The following is a 12,867-nucleotide window of genomic DNA, read 5'->3' as shown; positions in this document are numbered from 1 at the left end:
GACATCATAATTAATGCTGTTGTGACTGAACAGGAAAATCCCCACAGCCACATTCCAAAATCTAGTGGAAAGCCTTCCCAGAAGAGTGCAGTTACTATAACAGAGGGGCCAAATCTGGAATGGGATGTTCAAAAAAGCACATTTTCAGCAATTGACGAGCATGGGTCATCCCACACTCCCGGTCATGGCACCGCCGCCAACACCTGGGCACATCCCACTACGGCCGCCTGAGCACATTCCACCACCAGCCCCAGTGCACGTTCAGTCACCGCCTGCTGCGCACTTTCCACCACTGCCCATGCCAGAGTGGTATGCCGGGGAGCCGTAGCAATGTAAGGTGATGTTTTTCAACAGTTACCTTGACATGCCGGAGGTCCGCAAGATCACGCACTTCATGGAGCTCCTAACCGGACGTGCCTTGTTATGGGATACGGCAGAATGGGAATGGGGGGCGGTGCCCATCCCTCTCTAGCGGACTTCCTTTCCCGCTTCCAGCGTGCCTTCGATCATTCCCCTGATGGATGAGAGACTGGCCAGGAGCTCATGAAGATCATGCAGGGTTCGCTTGACGCGGTGGAGTCCTCCCTGGAGTTCCATACCATCGCAGCACAGAGCGGGTGGAATGAGCCAGCCATCAAGACTGCGTTCCGTCAGGGGCTAAACCCAGAGCTGGTGAAGGAGTTGGCATGTCAGGATGAACAACTCATCCTCGACGTGCTCATTGACCTCACGATTCAGCTGGACCGGTTACGCCAGACCAACCGCCCCGTGCAGTGGGGCCCCCGGTTCATTGAGCCAGAAGTCACAGCAGTACCCATGCAGCTAGGACAGGCTCGGCTTCACGAGGAGGAGCGGGAGAGACAGCATTGTGAGTCGTGTTGCTTCTACTGTGGCAAGGACAACCACCTCATCCGTCAGTGCCCGCACAAGAAGCTGCGACCTGCCAGGGAGAGCGGAGACAGGTGACCCCATCGTCAAATGGTGAGTTCAACCCAAGTACACACAGCATATGTATCCATGTTGTTGGTCGAGATTGAACACTCAGGGCGGTCTACTGTGCTTACAGTGCTGATCGACTCAGGAGCTGCCGGCAACTTCATAGACCAGAATACTGCACAGGATCTCGGCCTTCCCGTTCAGTTCCTACTCCAGCCACGCCATATTCAGTCCATCGATGGGTCTCCCATAGGCGGGGGAATCATCTCCCATTGTACAGCCCCCCTTGTACTCCAGGTTAGTGTCCTCCACCACGAAACCATAGTCCTGTACGTGACTGTCTCTGCCCGGCACCCTGTCATTCTAGGCCTGCCCTGGTTGGAATGCCCCAACCCCCAGGTTTCTTGAGCGGACAAACAGATTACCTAGTGGTCACCGTACTGTCTCAGTAACTGCCTGAACTTCCCCATTGTCCCACTGACAGCCACGACAATGGAGAGCCCCACGACACTCGCCCCAGTCACGGTTCCTCCCGAATATCAGGACCTCAGTGAGGTATTCAGCAAGGAGAGAGCAAGCGGTTTACCACCACACCACTCCTGCGATTGTGCAATCGAGCTCCTTCCCGGAGCCAGCCCACCTGGAAGTCGAGTATACCTTCTCTCCCAAGCTGAACATCGGGCAATGGAGGAGTATATTCAGGAGGCGCTCCAACAGGGATACATTAGACCTTCCACATCCCCCACCTCCGCCGGATTCTTCTTCGGGAATAAAAAAGGAGGGGGCCTGCGACCATGTATCGATTACCGGGGCCTAAACCAAGTTTCAGTCAAGTACCGGTATCCCCTGCCACTAGTATCTGCAGCCCTCGAACAGCTAAGATCCGCAACCATTGTTACTAAGCTGGACCTGCGTAGCGCATACAACCTGGTCCGCATCCAGGAGGGGGACGAGTGGAAGACGGCAATTAGCAACACCTCGAGACACTACGAGTATTTGGTCATGACTTATGGGGTCATTACTCCCCCTCTGTATTCCAGTGTCTTATTAATGATGTCCTGAGAGACATGCTGGGGAGGAGCATCATTACATACATTGATGACATCATGGTGTATTCTGCATCCCTAGAGGAGCATATTGGCCACGTCCAGCAGGTATTGCACCGTCTCCTCCAAAATCAGCTTTACGTAAAGGCCGACATGTGTGAATTCCACTAACACATGATCTCGTTCCTGGGATATATCATTAGCCTGAAGGGGGTCACCATGGAAGGTCATAAAGTTCAAGCGGTGGCAGAATGGCCCATGCCCCGAACCATCAAGGAGTTGCAACGGTTCCTCGGCTTTGCAAATTTTTACTGACGTTTCATTCGAGGGTTCAGTACCATAGCACATCCCTTGACGTCCCTCCTACGAGGCAAGCCAAGGCAGCTAGTTTGGACCCCAGCCGCCCAGGAAACCCTGGACAAGCACAAGAGGGCCTTCACCACGGCTCCCATCCTCAGGCATACTGACCCCTCCAGCCCCTTCGTCGTGGAGGTTGATGCCTCGGAAGCAGGAGTAGGGGCCATTCTCTTCACAGAGGCTCGGAGAGAAGCCCAAGCTCCAGCCTGTGGCATTCTTCTTCCACAACTTATCCTTGGTAGAACACAACTATGATGTGGGGAACCAAGAGCTCCTGGCAGTCAAGCTGGCCCTGGAGGAGTGGAGGCACTGGCTGGAGGGTGCCACGCACCCGTTTGTTATCTATACTGACCATAAGAACCTTGAGTATCTGTGGACGGCCAAACGTCCACAGACCTCGCCAGGCCCGCTGGTCCCTGTTCTTCTCCAGGTTCCAGTTTACCTTGTCCTATTGGCCAGGAGCGAAGAACACCAAGGCCGATGCCCTGTCGTGGCTCCACTGCCCAGAAATTCCGAGCGGACCACAGAGATTATATCCTGCCCCCTTCCTGCATCATCAGCGCCATTGAGTGGGCTCTGGACCAACCCCTAGCACGCCTCCCCAGGTCGCAAATACCGGCAGCATGCCCACCCGGCAAGCAGTTTGTCCCGAAGCGACACCAACTGGAGCTCACCACCTGGGCCCACACAGCATTAGCAACCGGCCACCTGGGGAAATATCATACCTACCGGTTATTGGCCGAGAAGTACTGGTGGCCCAACATGTCTAGGGAGGTACAGCACATAGTGTCCTCATGCTCTATGTGCACCCAGGCCAAAGTACCTCGGGCACTGCCAGCCGGTAAGCTTAAGCCCTTACCCATCCCGGCACGACCATGGTCCCACCTGGCCCTAGACTTTATCACCGACTTACCAGAGTCGCAGGGGAACACCACGATTCTAGTGATTGTTGATCGCTTTTCAAAGTCCCTGCGCCTCATTCCACTCGCCAGCATCCTGTATAGAAAATATATAGAAAATATCTATGAAGTGTAATCAATATGTATAACTAACATTTGGATATGTTAATGAAGTGTACTCATATGTAACCTACATTTAGAATTACTACTTAAAGCACAATCGAATAATCAGTATGGGTTAAAAGGCATAATCTATATGTATAATCAATAGTTAGAAGCATAATCCAAATCCATAGAACAATGTTTGATCAAGTTATATTCTGAGTGTGGATTGAGTTAGAAGAATTCTGTGTCTTACTAAACAGTAGGCCTAATTGCTTTCTGTGGCAAATCTAAAACTATACAACACTTCCAACAGGTGGTCTTCTAAGTGTGTAAAGTAAGAACTTGTGTTTGTCTAAACTCAGCTTCACTTCTAAGTGTGTCAATTTGGTGCTTTGGATTTGTCTAAAGCAGATTCACTCTATGGTAGTAAATTAAGAACTTTTGTTTCTTCACTTTGTGGCAGTAAATTAGACACATTCCAGAACTGGGTTTCTGAATCGGGCCCCCTGGGCTTGCAAATTAGTAACATAAGAAGAGATAAGAGTTCAAAGAAAGGGTACCAAGAAGAGGCTATGGAGTGAATTATGTGACACGGTGGAGAACTTAGGTCTGGTAAGACCTTTGAAGAACATACAACTGGCTGCGCATGCGCCACAAATATGGGGTATCATATGGATATGAATAATTAGTTAAGGTAATGGAGATTGGTCTGTTCTAAAAATAAAAGTTGAATGCCACATCTAGGGATAATTTTACTGCTTTAGGGAGGTATATAAAGACACGTTTGTGTATGTACAAGATGTTGTTTGTGTATGTTTGTGTATGTTTGGACTCTCTGCAGACAGTCACACTTTATTGGTTTTCAATAAAGTTTATTTACTTTTTGACATCTACTAAACTCTCTGTCTCTGAAGTTTTTAACTTAGGCTAAAAAGGTTCATTTTATCCACAACACCTGTCTGCCTTTGCTTTTTTTTTCTTATACTTTATTGGAAACAAGTTTCACACATTTACATAGTTATCAACAAAACACAGTACAGATTCATACACGCATTAGTTCATGAAAAGTCCAACTATAAAATAATAGAGTCCCAGACACTTTGGTCTTTGAACAAGAGTTTGCTAGATTTTTTCCTTTTCAGTGCTGTTCAAATACTTTTAAAAACTACATCACTTGATACAAATTGTTGGTCAATGGTCATTCTACATCGTGTTTTCCACAGTTTTGATTTAATCAAAAACATGATGTACAATAAGAAGTCATACTCAATTTGGACACTTTTTCTTTAAAAATACCATAAAAAACCAAAACCATGTTAATTTCTATATTTAAACCTATCGTTTTCATTTTGTCCCACACCTCTTTTGAACGATAGCAATCTAGAAGGAAATGTTCAATTGTTTCTTCATGTTCGCATCCTGGCATAGGGCATATAGTTGTTTTAACAAAGCAGCTCCACTTAACTACAACCCAACTACTAGCCAAGATGTGTCTCTAATGTTTACAGATATTGTTTTACTTTGTAAATTTTTTTTAAACATTTTGTATTATGATCCGTTTCCAAGTTCCTAAATTCTAGTGGTTTACCATACATTTTATCAATGATTAGCAGGTAAATCTTTTTATTAGCGTTATTTACCCAATCAATATTTAAGTTTTTAAATTTAGTAATAAAATCTGCATACATTAATTTGTAGTATGGCACCTGAGCCCTAGCGTGACCTTTTTTATGTTTCCAATTGGTGATGTTTCCGATTCATTTAACTTGTCTGTCTATTCCGCTTGCGATAATCTTTCATGCTGATATTTTGGTTTAATAGACAAATCAATCGCACCCAATTCTCCTAATTCCCTACTTTTATATAAGAGTTCACATTTCATAACTTCTCGCGTTGTATTCCATATGAAGTTACAACATAATTTATTGAATTTTTTTACCCACTTGTCCATTGGTGGAAAAATACATGATAAGAACATTATTTTAGATAAAATAAAACATTTCATAATGTTTATCCTTGCTTTATAGCTCAAATTATGCAATTTTCATTTATCTATTTCCTCTTTAATCGTTTCTTCTTTTTTAGTCCAATTATAATCAACACATCCTTCATTATTTACTACTGTTCCAGCATGTGTTATGGTACTTTGGGATCCCAGAAGAGATTGTGAGTGATAGGGGTCCGCAATTCACGTCACGAGTCTGGACCAGCTTCATGGAGAATATGGGCATCACCGTTAGTCTCACTTCAGGGTACTACCCCCAGGCTAACGGACCGGTAGAGCGGGCAAACCAAGAGGTCGTTATGTTCCTCCAGACCTTCTGTGCCACGAACCTGGAGGATTGGGGCCAATTCCTCCAGTGGGCAGAGTATGCACATAACTCCCTGTGACACTCGTCAACACAGCTCACCCCATTTCAGTGTGTCTTGGGCTACCAGCCACCCTTATTCCCCTGGAATGACAACCCCACTGACTCGCCAGCAGTTGATGAGTGGTTCCACCGGAATGAGCAAGTTTGGGAACGCACACACCAAGATCTAGTGCAGGCCTCACGCACCGTCGAAAGGCAGATCGTCACTGGAGGGACTATCCCAATTACCAACCTAGGGACAGAGTGTGGCTCTCCACGAAAGACCTGAAACAACCCCTCCTGTGCAGGAAACTTAACCCCAGGTATATCGGCCCCTTCAGAATCAAGGAACAGATTAATGAGGTCACATACTGACTGGAACTACCCAAGCACAGCCGCATCGCTACGATTTCATGTCTCTCTCCTTAAATCAGTTATCCCGGGTCTATTAGCCATGGCGGTTCCGGGTGACTCCCCACCGGAGCCATTAGAAATCGATGGCCAACCAGCCTACTGCGTCCGGACCATCATAAACTCGTCGGCGTCGGAGAGGTAAACTAGAGTACCTGGTGGACTGGGAAGGATATGGCCCAGAAGAGCAGTGCTGGATCCCGTCCAAGGACATTCTGGACCCAAGCCTGCGTAGGGACTTTCATGCCACTCACCCAGCAAAACCAGGAGCATGGAGGAGAGGGAAGACTTGAAGGGACTTGGCTCATCGAGTGAGACCTTCGGGGGGGGGGCTCTGTCACGTCACTGCAAACTCACGACTACAGTTCCCAGAGTGGAGCACGAAGTACAAACATGGCCGATGAGGACTACACTTCCCATAAACGCCCATGCTTCCATTCTCCGGAATTCTGATTGCGGACTCCTGCACTCAATCACAGATGCACACACATAGTATTTAGGTCAGGCTGAGAACAATGGTGACTTGTGAAGTAACCGCTCAGCAGTCTCGTCTCTGTCGTTCACCAAGCCGTCGTCTTTGTTTTGGATTTTCCTGGTTCTTGGAAATATTGCCTGTATTTGGTTTACGATTCCCTGCCTTGCCCAGTTTTTTCTGTTCACCTGATCGCCTGACCTCCGTCTGTTTTCCGAATTCGCCTTCAGCCTGATCCTCGCCTTCCTGTTTCTGCACCGCCCGTGCTTGCTTCCAAACAAGGTATCGTAACAGGTAATGAAAAGCCTTTTTATAGACCATCAGTTTACTAACCCAGCTGATATTAATTTGCTCAGATAGGAGGTATAATTACTTTCTAACTACTTACAGATTTCAGCTGGTTCCTTGCCTTACCTTGCCTTGGAGAACTGCTTTTTCTTAGCGTGTTCAATACTTTTTTCCCTGAGTCATCCACTTTATTACACACAACTTTATTTATGGTCTTTAATGTTGTGAATTCTTTATATTTGCAGAGTTCTTGAGTTAATACTGATGTCTGGTGAAAATTTCATGTGAATAACCTCATTGGAAATATATTTACTGAAAAAAATGTTGACTCATTCAATACTTATTTGCCCCAATGTATTTAAATGCACTGTATTATTTATATTTTATATATATATATATATATATATATATATATATATATATATATATATATATATATAAACCTTCTTTACGGTCACTATTGTGGGATTAAATGGGTCAGTCAGTCAGCTGCAGAAAAGTTTCATTTTTGCATTTTGTTCATCATACCCTATCTCTTTATACATTCAGAGGGTGGGACCCACTTTCAAATGGAGACATTAATTGGTTTCACTAGAGGTGAGTGACAATTCGTCTATATCAAAAAGAGCCTAATCATTTGCTGCCCTTCTTGATTGGTGGACTAGCATATAGGGATGTTATGGTTATGGAGACCCCGCTTCAAGGCCTACGAGGCCCTAGGCAGTTGCCTACTCTGCCTTTAGGTAGAGCCAGCCCTGAATACAGCCTATATGTAAATTTACCTGTTGAATTGACCTCTCATTGGAGGAGAGTGGTACTAGGCGTGTCAGTGGGGAATGCTGTTATGAAATGCTGATAAACCACATATTTGAATGCTTTTATTCAACAGATCAACCACTTATGGGAAATTTGCAAAACGTATATGCAGGCATTTGGATGTCTATGACAGAGTATGTGTTGTTGTTATCTGCTGTTGAAGGTGTAGTTCCTGGCACACTTTAGTTTCTGCTAAAATCTTTAAAAAAAAACGGTAATCAAGGCTGCATCTACATGCCAAAGCATGTGAAAGTTTAAGGTGTATTAAAGTAAGGTTGAAATTGTAATTCAGTAGGGTGGAAGATCTAAAAGAAAGCACACACCTGCCAATACACCTAATTAAACTCAATGTTTCATTATCAACTTTAAGAGGTGTGTTAGAACAACATACAAGAACTGGAAATACCTGCGTAATTTAAAATTAAGGGAAGTGCTGCCCAATTATATGTTTAATGAAGGCAGGTGCAGACATAGGATAGCAGTCATCTGTTATCAGATCAGATCATGCATTTGAAATTGGCAGCAGAGTCACTTGACACGAACACAGTATTTGAGATATATTTAAGAAGGGAATGAGTGTGACTTCTGAGTGTGAATTCTGCTCAACTGCAGTGTTGAACTTCACTGTTAAAAGGTAAGACTACTATCTATTGTCCATAGCCTATGACACAGATTTGCACTATTAATAGAACAAATTTGAATATTTTTTTTTTTTACATTATTAATATAATTTTTTTTTATTTGAAAGACAACAGTCAGGATGCTTTAAGACATCATGACATATTTCTTTAACACTGTCTTATGCATGCAGATGAATGCAGCTTGTGCCATTTCTCATCGCCTGTCTACTATCCACTGTTTATAGTGAAGGCTCAGTAGGTGAGTGATGTCGACTTGACTGCTCTATTCTTATGACTGACAAATTGAATTTGCCTTTAATTTTACACTAGACATTTCTTCTTCTACTTCTTTTCTTCTTCTTCTTCTTCTTCTTCTTCTTCTTCTTCTTCCATTGTTCTAATCTTTTTTTATGTCACCTTTTCAGAATTCTGCTATACCTTGCCAGAATGCAGTAAGTATCCTTTTTTTCTATCAAGATGCTAATTCTTTTCTGATTGCATAGTCTGTGTATGAAAATGGTCCCTATATGTGCAGAAGAGGGCTGGGTCGGTAATGAAATTTGCATATATGTGTATAGATGCATAGCTTATATTTAACTCAACAAATTCCTAATTTCAAGTTATAAAAGTATTAAAATAGGATCTAGTAAAACTCACTTAGTTAAAAAAAATCAATCTTCACTACAAATCTGTAAAATAACAATGTTGCATGTTAAATCATACAAAGTGATTAATGGTGGCAAGATTTTAAATGTGTAGCTATTCAAATGTGCATGACATTTTAAGTTAATTTTAATAAATAAGTTATTTATCATTTATTTAACTTGTAAAAAAAAAAGTTACTTTTTTATTAATCAGTTAATGTATTATAAATGAGAATATATTCACACTGAAGCAAAATAAGTTTTTTTGGTCAAATCCTGTTCTAAACTGTAACGACACGGGACTATATACAGAAGTAAGCGCAGGAGCAATGTCTTTATTCACAAACAAGCAGACAAAACACAGGGAGCGCGGTCTATACTGAACAAGATTAACTAGATTAAACATAAGACTAAAGTCTAGGCATTGCACGAGAACAGGACACGGAAATAAGACCGCTTAGCAAACGTAACACATTCACCATTCAAACACTCAGTTAACATAACGTAAATTCTACGCCAAGTGCACAGCAATATGAGGGGTTTAAATAACCAACATAATCAAACTAAAATACAGACACCTGGAGTAAATTAAGACACACCCTCGAACCTCAACCAACTCTTAAACAGGGAGAGAATCAAAACAAACAAAGGTGTGTGTCCATATACAAAAGTCTTGTGCACGCACGCTCTCTAAAGCCGCGCATGCATGTCGATGCCGCAGTGCCATCTGCCCGCAGGAGCATAACATAAACAGACCATATTAAAATCCCAAACACACTCCAACCCTCTCCGCAAGCTGGTCTACAAATTCTCATAGCTATTGACTACTTGTAAATAATTTTTTAAAACCTAATGCTCTGCATTGATAAGTATCTGGTGAATATTAAATGTGGAGCTAACATTATTAAGGCCAATTCGCATCCCATATTATTTTAAATAGATTGAAATCTGTAACCTGAACTGTATTTTCTCACAGGACCATATCATTTTGCACAAGGGGCACATCTTGACTTAAACAGAAATGCATAGAGCATACATGCAGTTTCTGGTAGTGAATGTAATCAGACACATGTAAATGTAGCTACTGCTGACCTGTGCAGCTCTACACACTATAAGCACTATAGTAAACAGTGAAAGTGAGCAATGAAACAATCTGAGACACAGCTAAGAGTACAAGTTAGGGGTTTTTGCATGAAATTGGAACCTGCACAAATAAGCTGTGAATAATAGACTATTTCTGCTCTGTATTTTGCATGTTTTGCAATTTTATATGATGGGTTTCTCCTCAGATGCAACCACATGGCCTACTATAGCACCACTCTATTGCAATGGCACTCGTCAGTCTCCTATCAATATTGTGACTGCTGATGTGAAGACTGATGGTACCCTGACAGCCTTCAGCTTCAATGGCTTTAATGACAGCTCCACCTTCATAAACATTGACAACACTGGAAAGTCAGGTGAGGTCTTTTTGTAAGATGACTCAGGTTTGTAACATGAGACAATGTTCCTTCTTGGTCCAGGTTGACTTTTTATTAAACCTGTGTTGCTTTTTTGCTTGTTTGTTGTTGTTACTCTTTTAACCCCTAGTGGGGCAAACTTTCAGTGGCAAACCAATCCTTATTGGTGCAACCCACCCACAGTTTCAAAGACAAGTTTTAAACACAATTAAATGTATTCTTTCCGTTACTAGATTGATCTTTTCAGCAACACAGTGCACATTGATACAACTGCCGATCCTTTCATCAACAACAACTACAGAATACTTCAGGCTCTAAATGGCAGGGTTGTGACATCCCAACCAACTTCATCAGCAAGCACACTTCATCGCACTCTGTCCATCAACACAGTGCTCCTCTACTCTGTATTTTTGTTGGTCTTTGTAGTCCCTGTCTACCAAGACAACAGTGTGATAATCAGAGTGTTTGTTTAGTCTAGACACTTGTTTCCACTGAATGTTTCAATCATACATAAATTAATGAATGTGTATGCATATGCAATATTTAAATTATTATTAATTATTAGTACTCTTTATTTTCTTAAAAACAATTACACTACCAACAATAACTACAAAAATGAAGAAAATTTATAGCCCTATTATAGCGTGAGGGACTGCGATTGTTGCGCAATATTTTGTGTAGTATCTTTATATATGGTGGTGGTGGTGGTGGGGGGGGGGTCAGGTGGGTGCTGGGGTTGTGTCGGTGGTATAGCATGTACAGTCTATGTCTGCTTGATTCCAAACATTTTCAGTTTAAGTGTAACTTAAAAGCATTATGACATACACTCACTGAACACTATATTAGGAACACTAATACTGGGTAGGACTTCCCGTTGCTTTCATAACAGCCTCACTTCTTTGTGACATGGATTCCACAAGATATTGGGAACATTCCTTTGAGATTCTGGTCCATGTTGATGTGGTAAGGCACCCCATCCATCCATCCATCTTCTACCGCTTACTCCTTCTTCAAGGTCGCGGGGGAACCTGGAGCCTATCCCAGGGAACATCGGGCACAGGGCGGGGTACACCCTGGACAGGGTGCCAGTCCATCGCAGGGCACAGTAAGGCACCCCTAATGACTAAATTTATAAGTTAAATAACTAAATTGCATTTATAATAAAAAATAAAAAATTGTTTTTTGAAAAAAACTCAACTAGGCCACCCTGGTAAATTTGTCCAGAGAATGAAATAAGTCCAGGTCTTAGTCTACATCTCAAGGTTCTTTGTGCAATGGTAATAAAATTACAAAATTAAAATCTTTGGAGTCCCAATCATGGAACCACCTCAGCAAAAGGCCGTAGCCCAAATCCATTACACTGATGCACCAAATATGCAGTAATTGTGTCAAGTCTTAAATAATTAGCAAGAAAGAGACAAAAAATAAATAAATAAAAACATACACATGCACAACTATTAAAAAAAAAATCTCACAGGGTTGAGGCTTACCAGGGGGGAACCCCACACAGGCCACTTAAGACCAAAAAGGCTTCAAGAAGACGGAAATAACACTTTAAAACACACACTCATGCACCCACCGAGTGTTCACCCTGCACACTCACTCGAAATAGAGTGTGTAACACAGCACACGTGATCAGGCCTAATTTCTGCCATACAGCCTCAGCTCCTGAAAGAAAAAAATACACACAACTGAACATTAATGATTAGAAAAACGTGAGCTCATACACACTAGAAGACTACACCTCCCATAAAAGGTGCATTCAGGCCTACACTAAGTGACCCACTGCACAAAAGTGCTGCTGGTCCAAATGCACCATGCAGGTTGTAATTCCAGCACAAAAGAAATACAAACAAAACATACAAAGCAGACGATGCACAAACAAACAATACTTTTATGAACACATGCAAATCTCAAATTTAAACAAAACATACATCCATCAGGTAAAATGGCACTCACCCGCTAAATAAACAAAACAAAAGCAGCCACAATTACACCACTCAAAATAGACAGTAGATAGCAAATAAAGCTATTATAATGACATTAACTGTAAACACCAAAATGGCCACGAACAGGACAATTCCTGAACAGGACAGCGACAATTCCTTGCCCGCACATGTTCAATAATATGGGAGGGGGGAACACTCAGTCAACCTAGAAAAGAGCACACATTACTAATCCATGCAGTCTAAAGCACGACCACACTCATGCTGAAATACGAAATCAGGCTTACCCCACCAAACAAGGGCGTAACCACAGTATGGACATTGGGGGCGGGGGGGTCCAAGCCCCCAACATCCAAAGTTTGATACTGAAAATGTGCATATATAGGATTACAGTTACCATTTGAATTCACATGATTTCTGAGTGATAGAAGCTCCCACAACATGGGGAAATTGTGGGGTGCTGTGGATGTCCTGTGGGCAGATGTATTCTCTGCTCCATAACCTACCATGAAACCT

General features: G+C 42.7%; 1 protein-coding gene and 1 long non-coding RNA gene across 2 annotated transcripts in view; both read left to right on the top strand.

The window, feature by feature from the left end:
- The window catches only part of LOC128616826 (carbonic anhydrase 4-like), a 43,011-nt gene extending 32,102 nt beyond the window's left edge, over positions 1-10,909 (top strand). Inside the window, exon 9 of the mRNA XM_053639649.1 lies at positions 10,639-10,909. Coding sequence (XP_053495624.1) covers positions 10,639-10,878 — 240 coding nt within the window. The 3' untranslated portion in view covers positions 10,879-10,909. The remainder of the gene's footprint in view (positions 1-10,638) is intronic.
- Positions 7,422-10,612, top strand: LOC128616827 (uncharacterized). The gene is made up of 3 exons (XR_008387491.1): positions 7,422-8,560; positions 8,727-8,753; positions 10,235-10,612. It is a non-coding gene; the product is annotated as an uncharacterized LOC128616827 (long non-coding RNA).
- Positions 10,910-12,867: the final 1,958 nt, after the last annotated feature.

Source organism: Ictalurus furcatus, chromosome 13, assembly GCF_023375685.1.
Source record: "Ictalurus furcatus strain D&B chromosome 13, Billie_1.0, whole genome shotgun sequence".
NCBI lineage: Eukaryota > Metazoa > Chordata > Actinopteri > Siluriformes > Ictaluridae > Ictalurus > Ictalurus furcatus.
The sequence above is the reverse complement of the archived record's forward strand: the minus strand, read 5'-3'. Positions and strand labels throughout refer to the sequence as shown.